General features: G+C 38.8%; 2 protein-coding genes across 2 annotated transcripts in view; one reads left to right on the top strand and one right to left on the bottom strand.

The window, feature by feature from the left end:
- SPATA1 (spermatogenesis associated 1) overlaps positions 1-9,901 on the bottom strand; it is a 36,930-nt gene extending 27,029 nt beyond the window's left edge. The window contains exons 1-3 of the mRNA XM_029226988.1: positions 9,855-9,901; positions 9,225-9,317; positions 3,725-3,821 (exon numbers count right to left, since the gene is read on the bottom strand). Of these exons, the coding sequence (XP_029082821.1) occupies positions 3,725-3,821; positions 9,225-9,317; positions 9,855-9,901 (237 nt within the window). The remainder of the gene's footprint in view (positions 1-3,724; positions 3,822-9,224; positions 9,318-9,854) is intronic.
- GNG5 (G protein subunit gamma 5) lies at positions 9,802-17,450 on the top strand. Its single transcript, XM_029229890.1, has 3 exons — positions 9,802-9,980; positions 13,555-13,699; positions 17,241-17,450. The coding sequence occupies exons 1-2, from the start codon at positions 9,900-9,902 to the stop codon at positions 13,678-13,680; spliced, it is 207 nt and encodes a 68-aa protein (XP_029085723.1). The 5' UTR covers positions 9,802-9,899; the 3' UTR covers positions 13,681-13,699; positions 17,241-17,450.
- The last annotated feature ends 260 nt before the right edge of the window (positions 17,451-17,710 follow it).

The following is a 17,710-nucleotide window of genomic DNA, read 5'->3' on the forward strand; positions in this document are numbered from 1 at the left end:
AATATGCCTACTATGTGCCAGCACACAGTAGGTACTACAAATATGTAGTGAATAAAACAAAGATCCTTGCCTGCATGCAGCTGAGATTCTAATGAGGTATCAGGACAAGAAGAAGTGTGAGGGAAGTGAAGCACTCACCTCAGGTACAAAATTTAAAGGGGTACCAAAACCTCAGTAATCAAGATAAATAATATTTTAAAAAATCTATTCAGGGACTTCCCTGGTGGCGCAGCAGCTGGGAATCCGCCTGCTAACACTGGGGACACGGGTTCGAGCCCTGGCCCGGGAAGATCCCACATGCCATGGAGCAGATGGGCCCGCGTGCCACGACTACTAAGTCTGCGCTCTGGAGCCCGCGAGCCACAACTACTGAGCTCGTGTGCCGCGACTGCTGAAGCCCGCATGCCTAGAGCCTGTGCTCCACAGTGGGAGGGGCCAGCGCAATAAGAAGCCCGCACACCACAAAGGAGAGTAGCAGAGTAGCTCCCGCTCACCGCAACTGGGGAGGGCCCATGCGCAGCAACGAAGACCCAACACAGCCAAAAATAAAATAAATAAATAAATCTATTCAATGCAAAAAATTCATGATGAATAAAATATCATAAATTTAAAGACAGAATGGTACTATTAGAGCCTGAGTAGAAAGGAAAAATATGAACTGCTATATACATGTTTTTTTAAAAAATACATTTCTTAATGGTTAACTTTTTCCAGAACAACATAGTTGAAAAAATATTGAAAATTTTGAAAGCCTGTATTAAAACTCACAACATCATGTTAAGGTTAAACATTCTATTTATATCAAAACCCAACTTTATCCTGGCTTTAATGGAAGTAAATCCATCAATAATATTCTTATTAAAACTATTATTTTAAAAATACATTAAATAGGACAGGGAACTATAGTCAATATTATGCAATAACCTATAAGAGAAAAGAATCTGAAAAAGAATATATATATATTCATATATATATATACATCTGAATCACTCTGCTGTATACCTGAAACTTACATGATATTGTAAATTAACTATACTTTGATTAAAAAATTATTTTAAATAAGTAAAAATAAAAATAACTATTTTACAATAAATAAATAAATAATAAATATACATTAAAAGGTATACAGACGGGCACATATTTTGCCTTTTGCCTCAGGCTCCAAAATGGCTAGGCATAGCATTATTAGATCCTGTTTCTATTTAAAATGTTGATATCTTGTCACAGCTATTTGCATTAATTTTTCATTTTAAAAATCTTTTATTAAAATATTTATCTTAATTACTTAATTTTTTGGTGCCTGCTTAAGTTTTGCACCAAAGGCAAGTGATTCATTTTCCTCAGACTAGTCTCAGTCCTGTGAAGGACATAGACAATAAACATTAAATATAAAACACTGGTAAGTGATATAGCAAATCAGAAAGTGGGCAGTACTGGGAAAAGAGAATAAGTAGAGCAGGGCAAGGAAATTGGGAAGATAAAAGAGGGAGTAGTTTTCAGTTTTAAATAGAATAGTCCGGATACAAATCTAAGAAAATTAACAATTCCTTAATGTCAACTAATATCTAGTCCATATACAAATTTTGCCAACTGTCCAACTGTCCTCAGAATGTTTTTTCAATCTAGAATTCAATCAAGGATAACATATTGCATTTGGTTGTTACGTCTTTTTTTTTTTAATTGAAGTATAGTTGATTTACAATTTGTGTTAGTTTCAGGTATACAGCAAAGTGATTCAGTTATTTTCTTTCAGATTATATTCCATTATAGGTTATTGTAAGACACTGAATATAATTCCCTGTGCTATACAGTAATCCTTGTTGCTTATTTATCTTATGTATACTAGTGTGTATCTATTAATCCCGTACTCCTAATTTGTCCTTCCCTCTCTCCTTCTCCCCTTTGTCACAACTTTTAAAAAGCTTAATTTGGAAGAGTATTCCAGACCTGCCTTTTTTTCTCTTCATGGCACTTTTTAAAGAGACTGGACCAATTGTTTAACAGGCTGTTCTGCATTCTGAATTTACCTTATTAACTCCTAAGGTGTCATTTAACTTATTTCTCCAATCCTTCTCTCTCCTGTAAACAGTTGACTTTATAGCCCTCAATTGACACGTGTTAATCAACTGGGGTAAGTACACTTCATAATACCCTGTATTACATATTACTTCACATTTGGGCATACATAATGCTCTACTCCCAAATATTTGTATATTTAATAATTATTAAAGGGATAATAGAATAGACTATAAGGGACAAGAAAATGGAACCTGTTATAGAGTTATTTGAATATTTCAAGTGTGAGGTGATAGTGGCTCAGACTAACATGCTAGCAATATAGGTGATGGGAAGTGGTCAGATTTTGTATATAATTTGAAGCTAGAGTCCAAGAAGTGAAGTTTGAGTAAGGTGTGATGTATGACTCCAAGGTATTTGGCCTCAGATATCGAAAGGATGGATTTGCCGTCAACTGAGATGGGTAAGGTCATGGTTAGTATGGGTTTGGGCTGCGGGGAGAACTGTAGTTCAGTTTCAGACATACTGAGTTTCAGCTGTCTATTGGTTATCCAAGCGGAGATTCCAACTAGGCAGCTTGAGAAGAGAGCAAAGAGCTGACCCCTGAAATTCCCCAATATCAAGGGAACAGGAAGAAGAAAAAGACACAAAAAAGAAGACTGAAAATGAATAACAAGGAATGTAGAAGGAAAACCAAGATAATGTGTATGCTAAAAGCCAAGTGAAGGAATTATGTCAAGGAAGACAGAGTGATCAACAGTGTCAACTGCTGTGCACACACAGATCAAGCCTATGTGGAATAAGAATTAAGCAATAGATTTAGTAATGTAGAGGTGAATTTAACAGAGCAGTTTTGGTGGAATAGTAGAGTGAAAGCTTGACTGGAGTTGATTTAAAGTGAAAATGAGAAGAAGGTATTGGGGGTTTAAGAAGGTATGAAATAGTTATCTAGAATAGTGGAAGAGTGAATGAGTGAGTGGGAGATAGTCTTATTGCCTACTAGCAAAAAGTTCCACTTGAGATTCATGGTCATTAATTTAAAATGAGAATAGTCCTATGCTGGTATATTTTTCTCCAGCCATGTTCCACTGTAGGTACATATGAAGAATAGGTGAAGAAGATTAAGCAGGGTTTTTGTTTTGTCAAGGACTACAGTGAAATGAGAGAGGGCAAGGAGTCAAAAGTATGTGCAAGAGAGTGATCAAGAATGCTCCATGAATTTGCAGGGCAGAAATAGAGACAAAGATGTAGAGAACAAACGTATGGACACCAAAGGGGGAAAGTGGTGGGGGGTAGGGGTGGGGGTGGGATGAACTGGGAGATTGGGATTGACATGTATACACTAATATGTATAAAATAGCTAACTAATAAGAACCTGCTGTATAAAAAAATAAAATAAAATTCAAAAATTCCAAAAAAACCCCAAAAGAGTGCTCCGTGATATTTAAGCCAGCCACGGAAGGCATCCTGAGAAGAGGAATAAACAAACAAAAAAAGGTGATAGGATCAATGCATTGGAGATCCCAGAATAATTGGGGTCCTTAGAGATACAAGAACTGTAATCAAGTACTGGGATACACAAAGTTGGGTTCACAGTGGTGTTGGTATCTAATACTTTATATAATCCATATTTTTGCTTTATCAAAACTTTTCAAAACCAATGATAAGCAGGTTTTTCTTATATTTTAGTGTAAAAAAGATTTCTTACCTCTGATGAGGAAGGTCGACTTGGACTGAGGGACATATTCACCAACGTCTGAATGGGGTAATTATCAGTTGGAATTTTGTAGGGTTTTTTAATCTTTCTTCATTGAAGTAGTATTTAATAAAGGTTATAACAGATTTTTGGCTTGTTTAAGATAGCATTCCACTCATTTCTGGTCTCTGATTCATTCAAAAAATAAACAGAAAAACACAAAAGGCTTTAGACTCAAAATGAAAACTTGATAAGTATACAATCTTATTATAATAATTCAAAAAGATATACTACTAGTAAGTAGGGCTGGTAACTGCAATGAAATGAACATATATCCCATACAACTAAGTAAAGTGGTAAAGTGGTAAATTATAATAGACTTGTGACTAGAACATTTTTTACTATTCTAAACAATTCATTTTCTCTTGGTCAAAAATTAAGGTTAAATATATATAGTGTTTTACACAAAGCAGAAATATACTTTTGGAAGTAGAAAGACTAAACTTATACAAATGCTGTAAAATGATGAAAATTGTTTTACCCTTTACATTTCTTCCTGGCCTTGGATACCTCAATAATAATAAATGTGAACAATTATTCCAGATGAAAATATCAGTCTTTGAGTATATCAGGTTTGTGTACCTATGTTTGTGTAGTATTTCTTGTGTTTTCCCTCAGAAAATGTATGACAGTTTACAAGAATACACAACAAAATTTAAAGTATATAAATATATAATAAAAGTTAAAAAATAAGGTAGCAGAATTATTACTCTAAAAAAGAATTATCAAAGTGGGGCAATCCTTAGGGATATACTATAATACCAATAGTAGAGAAGTTTTTTCAAGATTCCAAAGCTTTGCTTTATATTAAGATAGTGATTTAAATCTGACAAAACTTAAAATTCAAGCTGAGGGTGCCTGCAGGATAGGAATGGAATGGAGAAAAGAAAGAAAATTGTCTGGCTACCTTTAAATATGAGATCACATGAGGCTGTAGGCAAGCCTCCTCCAATCAAAGGCCTGACTGAGGGCTATAATTAAAAAATTTCTTAAACCTAGGGAGGATTCCCAAAAGTGTTGTAAATAGCGCACCAAAATGGGAAGCCACTGGTCTAAGCTAACCGTACCTCATAGAAATTTTGGGGGAGGCGTTCTCCCCTAAGCTAAATGAGGAAAGTAAAACATTCCAACATAGGTTAATAGGTATATCGGTCTTTCAGTATCATTGAGGTAGCCACCCAATTATTTAAAAAAAGAAAAAAAAAAAAACCAAAACTATCCTTGTTTTACAAATCTGGTCTCTACAGAATCAGAGGTATGGCTCCAAAAATAATCCAAAGCCCACCAATCCTTTTATCACTCCCAAAAGCTTCCCTATTTATCCTAAGAGACTTGTAAGTATTAAAGGGGAAACAGTCATCCTAGGAGGAACTTGCCTGTGCCTTTGAGATGCAAATATCTGACCTGGTTTTCTCCAGGAACCCTAATCTCTGCCATCTTTTTAAAATGCAGATTTTGAAAAAGGGGGTAAATTGGAACTTGTCAAGGACAAATAAAAATCTTAAGCATCTTCTCCATAAATATTATTAACAAGGGTTTAGCCATCTAGACAAGTGAGCTTGATTTGTTACATCTGCCAGAAACCCAATTTTAATCCAACCTCGTTTGCAGACTGATGGGTTTTACATTGCTGTACCTGGCTCACGGCTGAAATTCTGGAATGGGAACAATGAGGTCTCTGTGTTTGTTTGTGTGTTCGTACGTATCTATGTGTGTCTTAGATGTATGGTATTGCCGAAAAGTAATTAGTAAAAGAGCTCTATTTCACTGACTTAAAGGAAATTAGCGCTTATATACTCAGAAATAGAAAATAATCTGGCCAGAATGAATTTCACCTGGTGGCGCAGTGGTTATGAATCCGTCTGCCAATGCAGGGAACACAAGTTTGAGCCCTGGTCTGGGAAGATCCCACATGCCGAGGAGCAACTAAGCCCGTGCGACGCAACTACTGAGCCTGCGCTCTAGAGCCCGCGAGCCACAACTACTGAGCACACGTGCCGCAACTACTGAAGCCCACGTGCCTAGAGCCCATGCTCTGCAACAAGAAAAGCCATCGCAATGAGAAGCCCATGCACTGCAACAAAGAGTAGCCCCAGTAGTACTGGAAAATATTCAGTACTAAATTGATATCTGGTATTAAAGGTGGCTTAAGCTTGTTGGCTTCATTAATATAGACACGTCTTTAGAGTCATCAATGTTAAGTATAATATTGTACAATATTTCTGTTGTACTTAGGTTTACTAGACTTTATTATATCTATTGCAAATTTGTCAGTAAGAAAAGTAACCCAATGTGGAAAGATTTTTAAGCAAAGTTAGATATGTGTCTTCAGTAAAAGAAGGCGTGAGGGGGCTTCCCTGGTGGCACAGTGGTTGAGAATCTGCCTGCTAATGCAGGGGACACGGGTTCGAGCCCTGGTCTGGGAGGATCCCACATGCCGCAGAGCAACTAGGCCCGTGAGCCACAACTAATGAGCCTGTGCGTCTGGAGCCTGTGCTCAGCAACAAGAGAGGCCGCGATAGTGAGAGGCCCGCACACCGCGGTGAAGAGTGGCCCCCACTTGCCACAACTAGAGAAAGCCCTCGCACAGAAATGAAGACCCAACACAGCAAAAATAAATAAAATAAATTAAAAAAAAAGAAGAAGGCGTGAGGATGAAAAAATACTGAAGAGTTACGCATGATCAGGATTTCCTAAGATGGGATTGAATTTAGGTGGGTAAATGGATTTTGTTGGGAGTAAGCTAAGTCTTGGATTTGGTTTCTCTTTCCATTAAGAGAACAAGCTTTTCCTTTTCAAAAAAAAAAAAAAGTTATTTATTTATTTATTTTGGGTTGCATTGGGTCTTCATTGCTGCACGTGGGCTTTCGCTAGTGGCATTGAGCCGCGGCTACTTTTTGTTGTGGTGCACGGGCTTCGCTTGCTGCGGAGCATGGGCTCTAGGTACACGGGCTCAGTAGTTGTGGCTTAGTTGCTCCGCGGCACATGGGATCTTCCCAGACCAGGGAATTAGACCCATGTCCCCTGCGTTGGCAGGAGGATTCTCAACAAATGAGCCACCAGGGAAGTCCCAAGAACAAGGTTTTCTTGGAATACTGTTTTTTTTAATACATTTATTTATTTTATGTACTTATTTTTGGCTGCATTGGGTCTTCGTTGCTGCGTGCGGGCTTTCTCTAGTTGCAGCGAGCGGGGTCTAGTCTTTGTTGCGGTGCGCGGGCTTCTCATTGCGGTGGCTTCTCTTGTTGCGGAGCACGGGCTCTGGGCACGCGGGCTTTAGTAGTTGTGGTGTGTGGACTCAGTAGTTGCGGCTCGTGGGCTCTAGAGCGCAGGCTCAGTAGTTGTGGTGCATGAGCTTAGTTGCTCCGCGGCATGTGGGATCTTCCCGGACCAGGGCTCAAATTCGTGTCCCCTGCATTGGCAGACGGATTCTTAACCACTGTGCCACCAGGGAAGGCCCTGGAATGCCGTTTCTGATAACATATTGTGTGAGTTTCTTTGCCTTTAAGTGATCTGTATTTGCTTTTGAGATCTCTTGTAACTTTGGTTAACAAATAAGTATTGTCTCACAGTGACCAATGACCTTATTTGATCAAGTGTTGAAACTTTTTGAGAAACTTCCCAAATATCAAATTTTAATCAAAGTTCTTTTGACTTTCAGCTAACTTTGGGATGTTTTGGAGGGCCCCTGAGGCATCTCAGAGAGAAATATTTAACCAGTATTATTTGGTATGTTAAATTACATAGAGAGCATTATCACACGAGCGATTAACCTACTTAAGATATACTGTATAGATGAATGTTATTAACACAGACATTCTAAAAATTATATAGTTTCTGGAATTTGGATATGTCCTGGTATAATGCTATAGTTCTAGCTGTCATCTTAAAATGTTGTCTGTCGCTTCTTTATGGATTACACTGTAATCAGATGTTTAACCATGCCTTTTAAGTCTTGTCATTTATAGACAGTTATCCTTGTACTCTGATGCTGTTACAAAAGTACTTCCTCTTCAAGAAGATTGGGTCGGGCTTCCCTGGTGGCGCAGTGGTTGAGAGTCCGCCTGCCGATGCAGGCGACACGGGTTTGTGCCCCGGTCCGGGAAGATCCCACATGCCGTGGAGCGGCTGGGCCCGTGAGCCATGGCCACTGAGCCTGCGCGCCCGGAGCCTGTGCTCCACAATGGGGGAGGCCCGCGTACCGCAAAAAAAAAAAAAAAAAGTGGGCCATGGCTCAATTCCTGGAAATCCTCACCCCTCCCCCAAAACAGCTAGAATACTCCTCCCACTCATTAGCCTACGAAATTACCCACTCCTATAAAAACTGACAACCCCCATACCCTGGTGCCTTTCATCTTCTGAGATAGCCCACACTGTCTATGGAGTGTGCTTCTTTCTCTTAAAAAAAACAAAAAGATTCCAAAGCTTTGCTTTATGTTAAGATAGTGATTTAAATCTGACACAACTTAAAATTCCTGTGATCTAGTACTGATTACGTCTCTATGAAATCCTATCAGACTCCACTAATTGTTCTAATGGTATCAAAATTAAAAGATTATATTCTGGGACACACAATCTTTCAAATCAAATTATTTCCACATATTACTTCCTATATAAATTTTTTACAACAATTAAAACAAAATGTGATTTGTCATTTTAACCATCTCAAACGCTATTTTAAATACATTAGTACTTTAAGGAAACATTAAATATTTCTATTTCTGTATCTATCCAAAGGCTCTTTCTGACATTGTACTACTATTAGTCTCAATTATGAACCTAACAAAGCACAACTCAACTTCTTTATTAGATAAGAATTAATGGTAATAATCTATATTAAATACAGCATACTGGCATTCATTAACTAGTATGCCAACTGGGAGACTACAACTTTCAATTTTTCTGGATGCATTAAAAACTTGATATTCTAACTCAGAACAAATTTTTCATTCAGTGAACTCAAGATAGAGCAATCAAGACCTGCTTTACTATTATCCTAAATTAAACTGCCCCCCTATAGTATTCCTTCTAAAGGAACAGCAAACAAGCCGTGTTTTGAGCTACAATTCCCTTTGTCATTACTGACTGTATCAATACTAAAGACCAAATCCTGGCTGGCCAGAGACAAAGTGGCCTGGCATGTATAGATGAGCCCTTAGGACTTAAAATTGGGAGAAGAACTCAAGATTCAAGTATGTAGTTAGTAGATACTGAAGCAAAATGAATGTATAAAGGGAAGTCATGAAGCAGTATCATATCCATGAAGCAAGCCCATGTTATGAGAAAGCTGTAATTATTTGTAAACCACAACAGAAAAAGAGATAAAGACTAGAGAGAATGACTGATTGAACCAGTAGTGAGATGCCGGCTGAGGAGATACATAGGTAATTCATGTTTATAGCTAAGCACTAAAGAGAAGAGTTAAATTTCTTTTGCTGTTGAGGTCCCTAACCTTGCATCTACTCCTATCGGGGTCCGACGATGGGGAAGCGGGCTGCGGATGGGCCGCCCGTTAGACAAACTTGGGTCACTTAGGGATGCGTCTCTAAGGGGAAAGGGTGGCAGTGACTCAAGCCCGTATTTCTAGCTCTAACGCCTCGGTAAGGCTCTCCCCTTCCCTTCCCTCAACCTCTGCCGCCAACTCCGTCAGGAAAACAGGAACCGCCTCGTCGTCCCGCCACCAGGCCTTTTACAAAGTCCCTCAATATCTGACTTCTCTCACCGGTCCCCTCGGGTCTTGGAGGATAACGACAAGCTCTTTCCTTACCTCTACCAAATCGTCCTCTCCAGAGAGGGAGAGCGGAGAGGATGGGTGTCTGGTCGCGTTAGCATCCCACAGCTGCCGCGCCCACCATCCGCTCCGCCCCTTCTCGCTCCCAGCTCTCCCCTCACCCCACTGAGGCTCGGGCTCCCGCCCGAGTGAGGAGCTGAAACAGAAGGCGGAGAAGGGCGCGCATGCGCGCCGCGGGTGGAGCCACGGGGCAAAGAACCGGAAACTTAGAGACAAAGTTCCGAGCCCCGCCCCCTGCTCAGCAGACCCGCCGCCCCGCCGTCCCGCCGTCTGGCACTGCGGACCTACCACCGATCCACCGACGGATTGCCGATCTGCCCAGCTCTCGCGTGCGCCATGTCTGGTTCCTCCAGCGTCGCCGCTATGAAGAAAGTGGTTCAACAACTCCGGCTGGAGGCCGGGCTCAACCGCGTGAAGGTGAGCGGGGGCGGGCGGCTGAGGGGGAGGGGAGGGCGGGGGAGGTGGCGGGGGGGATCCGGCAGGCGAGCTGGCGCGGCGGGCGAGGCTCGCGTCCGGCTCTCGCCACCCCTAGGGAGGACGCGCTCTCGGCGGCGACGGCGGCGATCTCTGCGGCCAGCTTTAGAAAAGTAGCGGCGCGGGTCGGCGCTGTGGTTTGGGGGGCAGGTTAGTGTGCCCTTCCGCCCCAAGACTTTTCAAGGCGAGCTGGCCCTGGCTTGTACAGCGGCTTTCCGCATTCCGGTCCTCCTCTCGGTCTCCCTCCCTCCGTAGTGACTCCGCGGCCGTGCTCGCCGACAGCTGTTCCTCCGCGCGCAGTCCGCACCCTTCCCGGCCCTCTCGACCAGCTCTTCTGTTTTTTGTCACCCGACGGGGTTTTATCCGACTTTTGATTCAGAAGTATTTTTTCTTTGCATTTCAGAGCTTTCCCAAATCCACTCCCTTCAGTAGTAGAGTCTTACTTCCAGCTCCTCTCATTCACCGAACACACACTTGAAAACGAATTCTTGCATAACTTTAAAGAAGCCTGTTTTGGAAACGTTCGCCATGTCTAAGGTTACCACTGGTGCCCTGTACAGCCTCGTACAAAGCGTGCATTTCGTATCTGTTTGGCACCGTTTGCTGTGTTGTGACTTTGGGTATATCTACTGGTCCGCGCGTACCCGAAAAAGTAATTAGGGTGGACCAGTTTTATTTATTTTGGCATCTGTTTAGCATTGATCTTGTCCTGGGGTATTTACTTTGGGGAAAAGGCCTTTTGTGTCTGGTGATATGACAACCTGACGTTCAAGTGCTATTTCGAGTTCCCTGATTTTTTAAATCCTGCGTGGATTGGCTTCTTTCTGGTGCGGGTCAGTTTACGTGTGAAACACTTGTAATTAAAAAAGAAACAGAGAAGAGTATAAAGCATGCACTCTGTTGAAAGAAAAAGCCAGTTTCCAAGATGATTTGATTCTGTACTCATTAGGCTAGTTTTTACTTCCCCCTGAAATGTTTTGTGGAGTAAGATGGTCTCCTATTTACCCATTTCCTTAAGTAGAAATGTCAGGGACCTAGTTTACTCAGTTGTGGTCATCTCGGGAGGGAAGGGAAATTCCCATGAGTCTTGGGGTGGGATTCTCCTCTTCCTGTCCTTTAAGTGTTGTAAACTCCATTGCTGTCTCGAATCCATTTCTCTAATCTCCAGATTCTTACCTCATTCCAGTGATTTATGGTTAGTCTTGGCTGGATTTAACTTTGAAATCACTATCTTATCATTCAGGCGTGTCTTTATCATGGATCGGAGTGGCCCGGGAAAGAAAAAAATGCGGGGAGGGGAAAAATGCTGATTGAAAGCAGAAAGTGTTAAGTAGGGGTATTTAGCCCTAATCTCCAAAGAAAATGAGTTGAAGTCCTCAGGCTCACGCTTTACCATGAAAACTCTAGCCCCTCCAATAACTCCCCAGCATGATGCCTTCCTCCTATTCTTAGGAGGGTTTTCGTCGGAATCATTAAAGGCACCACAAGTGATTTGGTTTTATTTAGAAATCTGTTTGTCTGATGCCAGGGCTGTGTGTAACAAGGAGAGGAGGCATTACACCTTGAGACTTTAAATGAGCTTTTCATTAGACATGTTGCAAAGTGTGGTTAGTTCGATTTCATTTTGTGCTTCTGTTTTACCCATGACTCTATGCTAGATGCTTTTGTAGTGATATTTTACTTTCGAATTACCACAGCTTTACTTTTTAAACCTTTATGTTTGAGTAGTTGATAGAAATTATCACAAATGCTTGACAGACTCTCCCACTGTTGGGTAACCATACACTTAACCCAGGGCACTTTTGAAAGAGGGCGCTGATTATGATGCCAGGATTATAGGGTTTCAGCCTCCTGGATGGTGATTATTACAGTGCCATAGGGGCTAGAAGCTTGTTAGAGTTTTAAGCCTTTGTGTCCATTTTCCCACTGATTGGAATTGTCACTGATCATTTTCTCACTGATGGTCACTTGGCTGGATCTCTTGTCACTGAGATCTCAATTTAAATGTCACCTCCTCAAAGACACTTTCTCTTAGGTCCTGATCTAAAAAAACACTTGTTTTTCTGCAGAGCACCTTGTCTCTTTTCATCTGAACTGTTAGCTCCATGACAGCAGGGATCTGGCTGTTCTTACATATTCTCAGTCCCTAAAATTTTATTTGGCACATAGAGGTGATGAGAAGTTTGTGAAAGGGAGTTAAGCTGGCGCCTACCTACACTTTAGGCAGATAATTAACACATTCTTTACTGCTGGTTAATGTGAATGAATGAAACCATGTTATACAACAGTGAAAAATTATACCACCATTCCCCCACTGTAGCTACACCTTTTAGGGGAGCAGGGTACCCATTTGTTATAGTACTTGGTACCAGGAATTTATAAACTGTTTACTCACACAGTTGCTAAATAAATTCATGGAACTCATTACCCTGGATTGGTATATAAGCCAAACATATAAATTAGATTCCAATAAGAGTTTAGATTCATCTCATGATGATGGATCCTTTTATCAGGTTAATGTCTGGGGTACAGCTGTCATGTGCAGAAGTTCTTTGTAGAGAGCATTTGTGATGCCCTAAGCTCCCTTTCAAAGGCTAAATATTACCCAGCCAGACTGGACACCTGTTCTCACCCTCCTTAAGGGAAGTTAAAACAATAAAATAAATGATTATCTTCTCCATCTTAAACCTCAATTCAAGAGTTAGGATATTGTATGTATTTGAGGCATCCTTTAGTCATTCATGTTATATATCTGAACTATTCAGTTTATTGTTTTGGTGTCCTGTATCACACCTTACCAGAATATATACAAATAGTAGATGTTTAAGTGATACATGATATAAAGTTATTTTAACTATGAAGCCACAGAAGTTCCTAAGTCCTGTTTAAATGGCTTTGCATACATATATGAAAATTATTAAATCACATTTAAGGCATACACAGTTTCACAAAGGCAGGCTGCTTGGTAAAGTTGTTAAAATAAACTGAAGTTTGCTAATCAGCCTTTCAGTCACATGACCCTGAGCAGAAACTGTCACTGTCCAGTTTTGTAACATTAAACAGCTGATGGTACATATACCAAAACAATAAATTGAATGGTTCAGATTTTGAACATGATCTTCACTCAGAGTAGCATTTTCCCATTTCCCATACTGCTTTCAAGACAGAGTGATAGTTTACTAGCATTTTAACACTTTTTAACCTATAATATCCTGTGTACTGCTTTTAATAAAAGACAAGATGTTGAGTACCCTCAAGGTTACAGTAGAACAACCTATTTATTAATAAACTAGCAGGATGTGCTGTGCTTTACAAATAAGCAGAATTGTACTGTTCATACTTATTTACAAGCAGTGTTTTAAGTATAAGTATATGACTGTTGAGCTTCAATTAGTATATTTCTTTTTTGAGTTAAGATAAGTGTTTATTGGCAGGTATTTTTGAAGATTTGAGAAAAACTTAATTAAAACATTGTCACCACCTCCCACCCACTTCCCCCACCCTTTGTTATATACAGGTTTCGCAGGCAGCTGCAGATTTGAAACAATTCTGTCTGCAGAATGCTCAACATGACCCCCTGCTGACTGGAGTATCTTCAAGTACAAATCCCTTCAGACCTCAGAAAGTCTGTTCCTTTTTGTAGTAAAATGAATCTTTGCAAGGTAAGTTTCCTTAAATGAAAACAACAAAGCCCCACACAGTAGGGATAACTAGTCAGGTCTCTTTCTTTGCAGCACTTATAAGTTGAGCAAAATCATCCCATACACTTTTGTTTGGCACTTATTAGAGTTTCCAGTCTTTGTTTTGTGAGGATTGATGAAATTTGCTGATTTAGTAGTCATAAAGACTCACTGTTTCTATTTTACCATAAAGGATTAAGTAGAGGATTTAATAACCATAAAGAGGATATAGGAGTTACTAGAAAATTTCACTGCTGTGACAAGTCATGTTACCTTTTATAGCATTGGCCTAATGGTGTATTCTGGTGCCCCCAAATACTAGTTTAATTTTTGTGTATCTAGCAAATATTTAGACATTGGACTACCCTGGCTGGTCCAGTGGTTAAGACTCCGTGCTTCCAATGCACAGGTTTGATCCCTGGTCTGGAAACTAAGATCCCACATGCTGTGCGGCCAAAAAAAAAAGAGGATAAATCAGTAAATAACAGCACATTATTAAAGAAAAAAATTAGACATTAAAAAAAAATCTGCAGTGTTCATGGTGGTGGCTTTTGAAGTACTATCAACTGATTTGGATTAATGATGATCTAGTAGAACAGCATAGCAAATAATTGGGAGTTGTGAATGCAAGAGAAACTGAAGAGATAGCCGAATAAGCTTACATGGTGTTGGCATTTGGACTGGGGAACAACAGGTTTTAATTTTATTGTTGTTAGGTAAAGATAAAATGAGAGAAATGAAGTATATATGTTCATGGTGGCAGACAGTGGATTGGTTTTCAGAGGATTAAGAAACTAAATTTGGGGCTGGTTTAAAGCATACGTTAACGTGTAACTTACAGAACAAATGTCAGTGTATGCAAAAACATATGTTAATCCAAAAGAGATGTGACAAGAAAACATGATGTGGATAATTGAAAATGTAATCCAAGGGTACTACCTTCATAAATCCATAGGACTTTGGTCAGAGCATTTACTCATATTGACCTACGAGAAGCAAACTTAAATAGTGCTTCAAAAAAAAAAAGACTGTGTATGGCACACACCATCTACAGACATTCTGACTCCTCCAAGTGCAGGAAGCTGCTTCCTAAAATACCATGTTACATAGTTGTGCCCTCCCTAATTAAACTTTGTAGACTTGGGAGTGTCCAGGAAGTTTGTATAAGTACATGTTTCCAGTAAATACAATGATGGGTTGAATTGGTTAAGATTTTCGAAACACAGGAAAAAAAAAAACCCGCCTTTGAGTTTAAGGGAAGTAATTCTTTTTAAGTCTAGCACCTTCATATTTAACAGGTTAAAAGTCGTTTGCTCCTGGCAGTATTAATTCTTCATGGCAGTTTTGGGAAATTTCATATTTTTACGGTTCCTCTTGTATTCTCTTCACAAAGTGTTTATTTTCATTTAAAATACTGTTAAGCCTGGCTTCTTAATTGGCTGTTAATAGTTTCATTTCATAGGAGTCTGCAGACAAGTGTTTAATGAGTTGCTCAAGGTTAAAATATGGTTGGGATAAGAATCTAGATTTAAAAGTAAAATAATGGCTGTTAATTCTGGCAGTATAATAAGCCCTTAGCTTTGTGGATATTATGATTTGAAACACTTTTGGCTAGGAAAAGAATATTTGGATGTAAAAGCATTTCTTCTCAAACTTGAAAGTAGGTCTGGGATGTTATGCTGATGTTGGTTGTCCTAGGCACACTGAGTGGCATGGATGCAAAGAGTCTGTATTTAAGTCTTTATACTCATAGCTTTTAAAAATATATATATTTATATAATTTTTTTAAAAGCATAGATAATTTAGCAACAGATAGTACAAGGTATTAAAATAGAAGTTATCATGATCCACATACCTAGAAATAACCACTGTTAACAGATACTCCCTTTTAAGAGAAAAAAACTATCATTGAAAAATAGTGATCATAGTATGCAGTTTTTTTCTACACTTGAATTTTCTTATTTCATTTAATAGTCTTTGTAAGTTCCCTGGTGGTCTAGAGGTTAGGATTTGGTGCTCTCATTTAATAGTCCTTGTAAATGTGGTTGTACTATAAGTTAAATTATACTTCATCGAATATTGAGGTTTCCAAATTTGAGGATACACTGAGGCGAAGATCTTGGTACCCATTGTATACTTTACCCATTTCTTTAAGATAAATTCCCAGAAGTAACAATAAGGAATGACATTTAAAATGTAATAACCTTGAAAACTGCCAAATTAAACTTTGCTATTCCGTCTGGAGCTTAAGAGTACTTTTTTGCTGAGCCCTTGCCAAACAGATCTCAGATTCTTTGCTACTTTCTTCTGCCTATCTCATTTTTGTAATTTGCACTGATTAACTGAGGCTACACATTGTTTTTTTCACCACTGATTTTTGTGATGAAGTAACAGATTTTTGTAATGAAGTAACAGAAATTTTTAACTAAGTATAAAAAACCACTGATTTTTGTGGTGAGGTAACACATTTTTGTAATGAAGTAACAGAAATTTTTAACTAAGTATAAAAAACCAGGTGTCTACTCTTCTGAATTAAATGGTTTACCTTTTTTTTTTTTTTTGGTTGCTCTGTGTGGCTTGTGGGATCTCAGTTCCCAGATCAGGGATTGAACCCTGGCACTTGGCAGTGAAAGCTCCAAGTCCTAACCACTGGACTGCCAGGGTTCCCAACTTTCAAGAAATAAAAGATACTCTTCCTACCTTTCTATATGGATGACTTAACCTGAAGTTGTTATGCCCCTGTTTTTACTTTTTATATATATTTATTGTTTTATAGTTTTAAACCATAGGTATTATTTTTAAGGAACAACTATTACTGCATTACTTTTGAGATTTGTGTTAATCCATAGATTGTTTTGTCGTTTTAATTGCTGTATAGTATTCTGTCATGTGTATGAACCTTAGTTTATTTATCCATTGGCTTATTGAGTTGCATTTAGGCTACTTCCAGTCCTCTGCTGTTAAACCATTACTATAGTCAATATCCATGTACACATTTCTCTTTGTATATAGGTTTATGTGAGTAAATAGAAGGGATTGCATCTTGCTCTCCTCAATACTATTGCTCATTTCCTAGAGGTGTTCAGATATTTCTCAACTTCAGAGATTTTTATATTAACCTTTTTAAAAAGTCGGATCCGGAGTGTATTTTGGCAATGATATTGGCAAGTCAAACTTTAAGTCTGTTTATTTCTAAACCCTAAGTTACATATACTTGAGAGTGGTTATAAATCATAAGTTATATATATATATACTTGAGAGTGGTTAAGAGAAAGTTACATTTTACACCACAGGCATTTTCTATCCTGTTTCTCATTTTTTTCCCTAGAAACCCTGTGATGTCTGTTTTGTTTTTTTTTTTCTTTTTTAAACAGGCTTAGTTTAATTGAAAGCATTTTATAAGCTGACATTCAGATGAATACCTTAAATGTAATGTAAGATGTACTGCTATTCAGAAAAAAAGCTATTGTTCTTATGATACTTTACCCTAATTCACTGTTTTTTTTTTGTTTTTTCATTTCAGGTTTTTAAACCACTTTTCATAAACCGGTGAATATTCAAAGGAAAGCTAAATCTGAAGCCTGTACAAAAGCCTGTCTCTATAACATGTGCCATACTATACAAACTTCTACTTTTGTCAGTCTACCTCTCTGAATATTCATGAATTTCTGTTTCACAAGGGTAATTATTTTATATACACGGGTGGCAGCATACAATAAAATACTTAGTATAAAAGTTTTTGGATTAATTACTGGTATTAAATATACTATGTATAATATTAATTTGTTTTGAACACCTAAGAACAAAATGACAATTTTCCCATCATCTTTAAGGGGTTAAAATTTTTAGTGTTTGTTCCAGCAACTCATCTCACATAACTTTATGCCATACATTTGCAAGACTGTTAGAGAATTAAAGGTAAGTTGCAAATTTGTTCTTTTAAGGTCAGGAGGAGGCTGCTAATAATACTAGTTTCTATTGATGAGTTATTTA

The sequence above is a fragment of the Monodon monoceros genome, unplaced genomic scaffold, assembly GCF_005190385.1.
Source record: "Monodon monoceros isolate NGI ecotype Baffin Bay Population unplaced genomic scaffold, NGI_Narwhal_1 Super_Scaffold_18, whole genome shotgun sequence".
NCBI lineage: Eukaryota > Metazoa > Chordata > Mammalia > Artiodactyla > Monodontidae > Monodon > Monodon monoceros.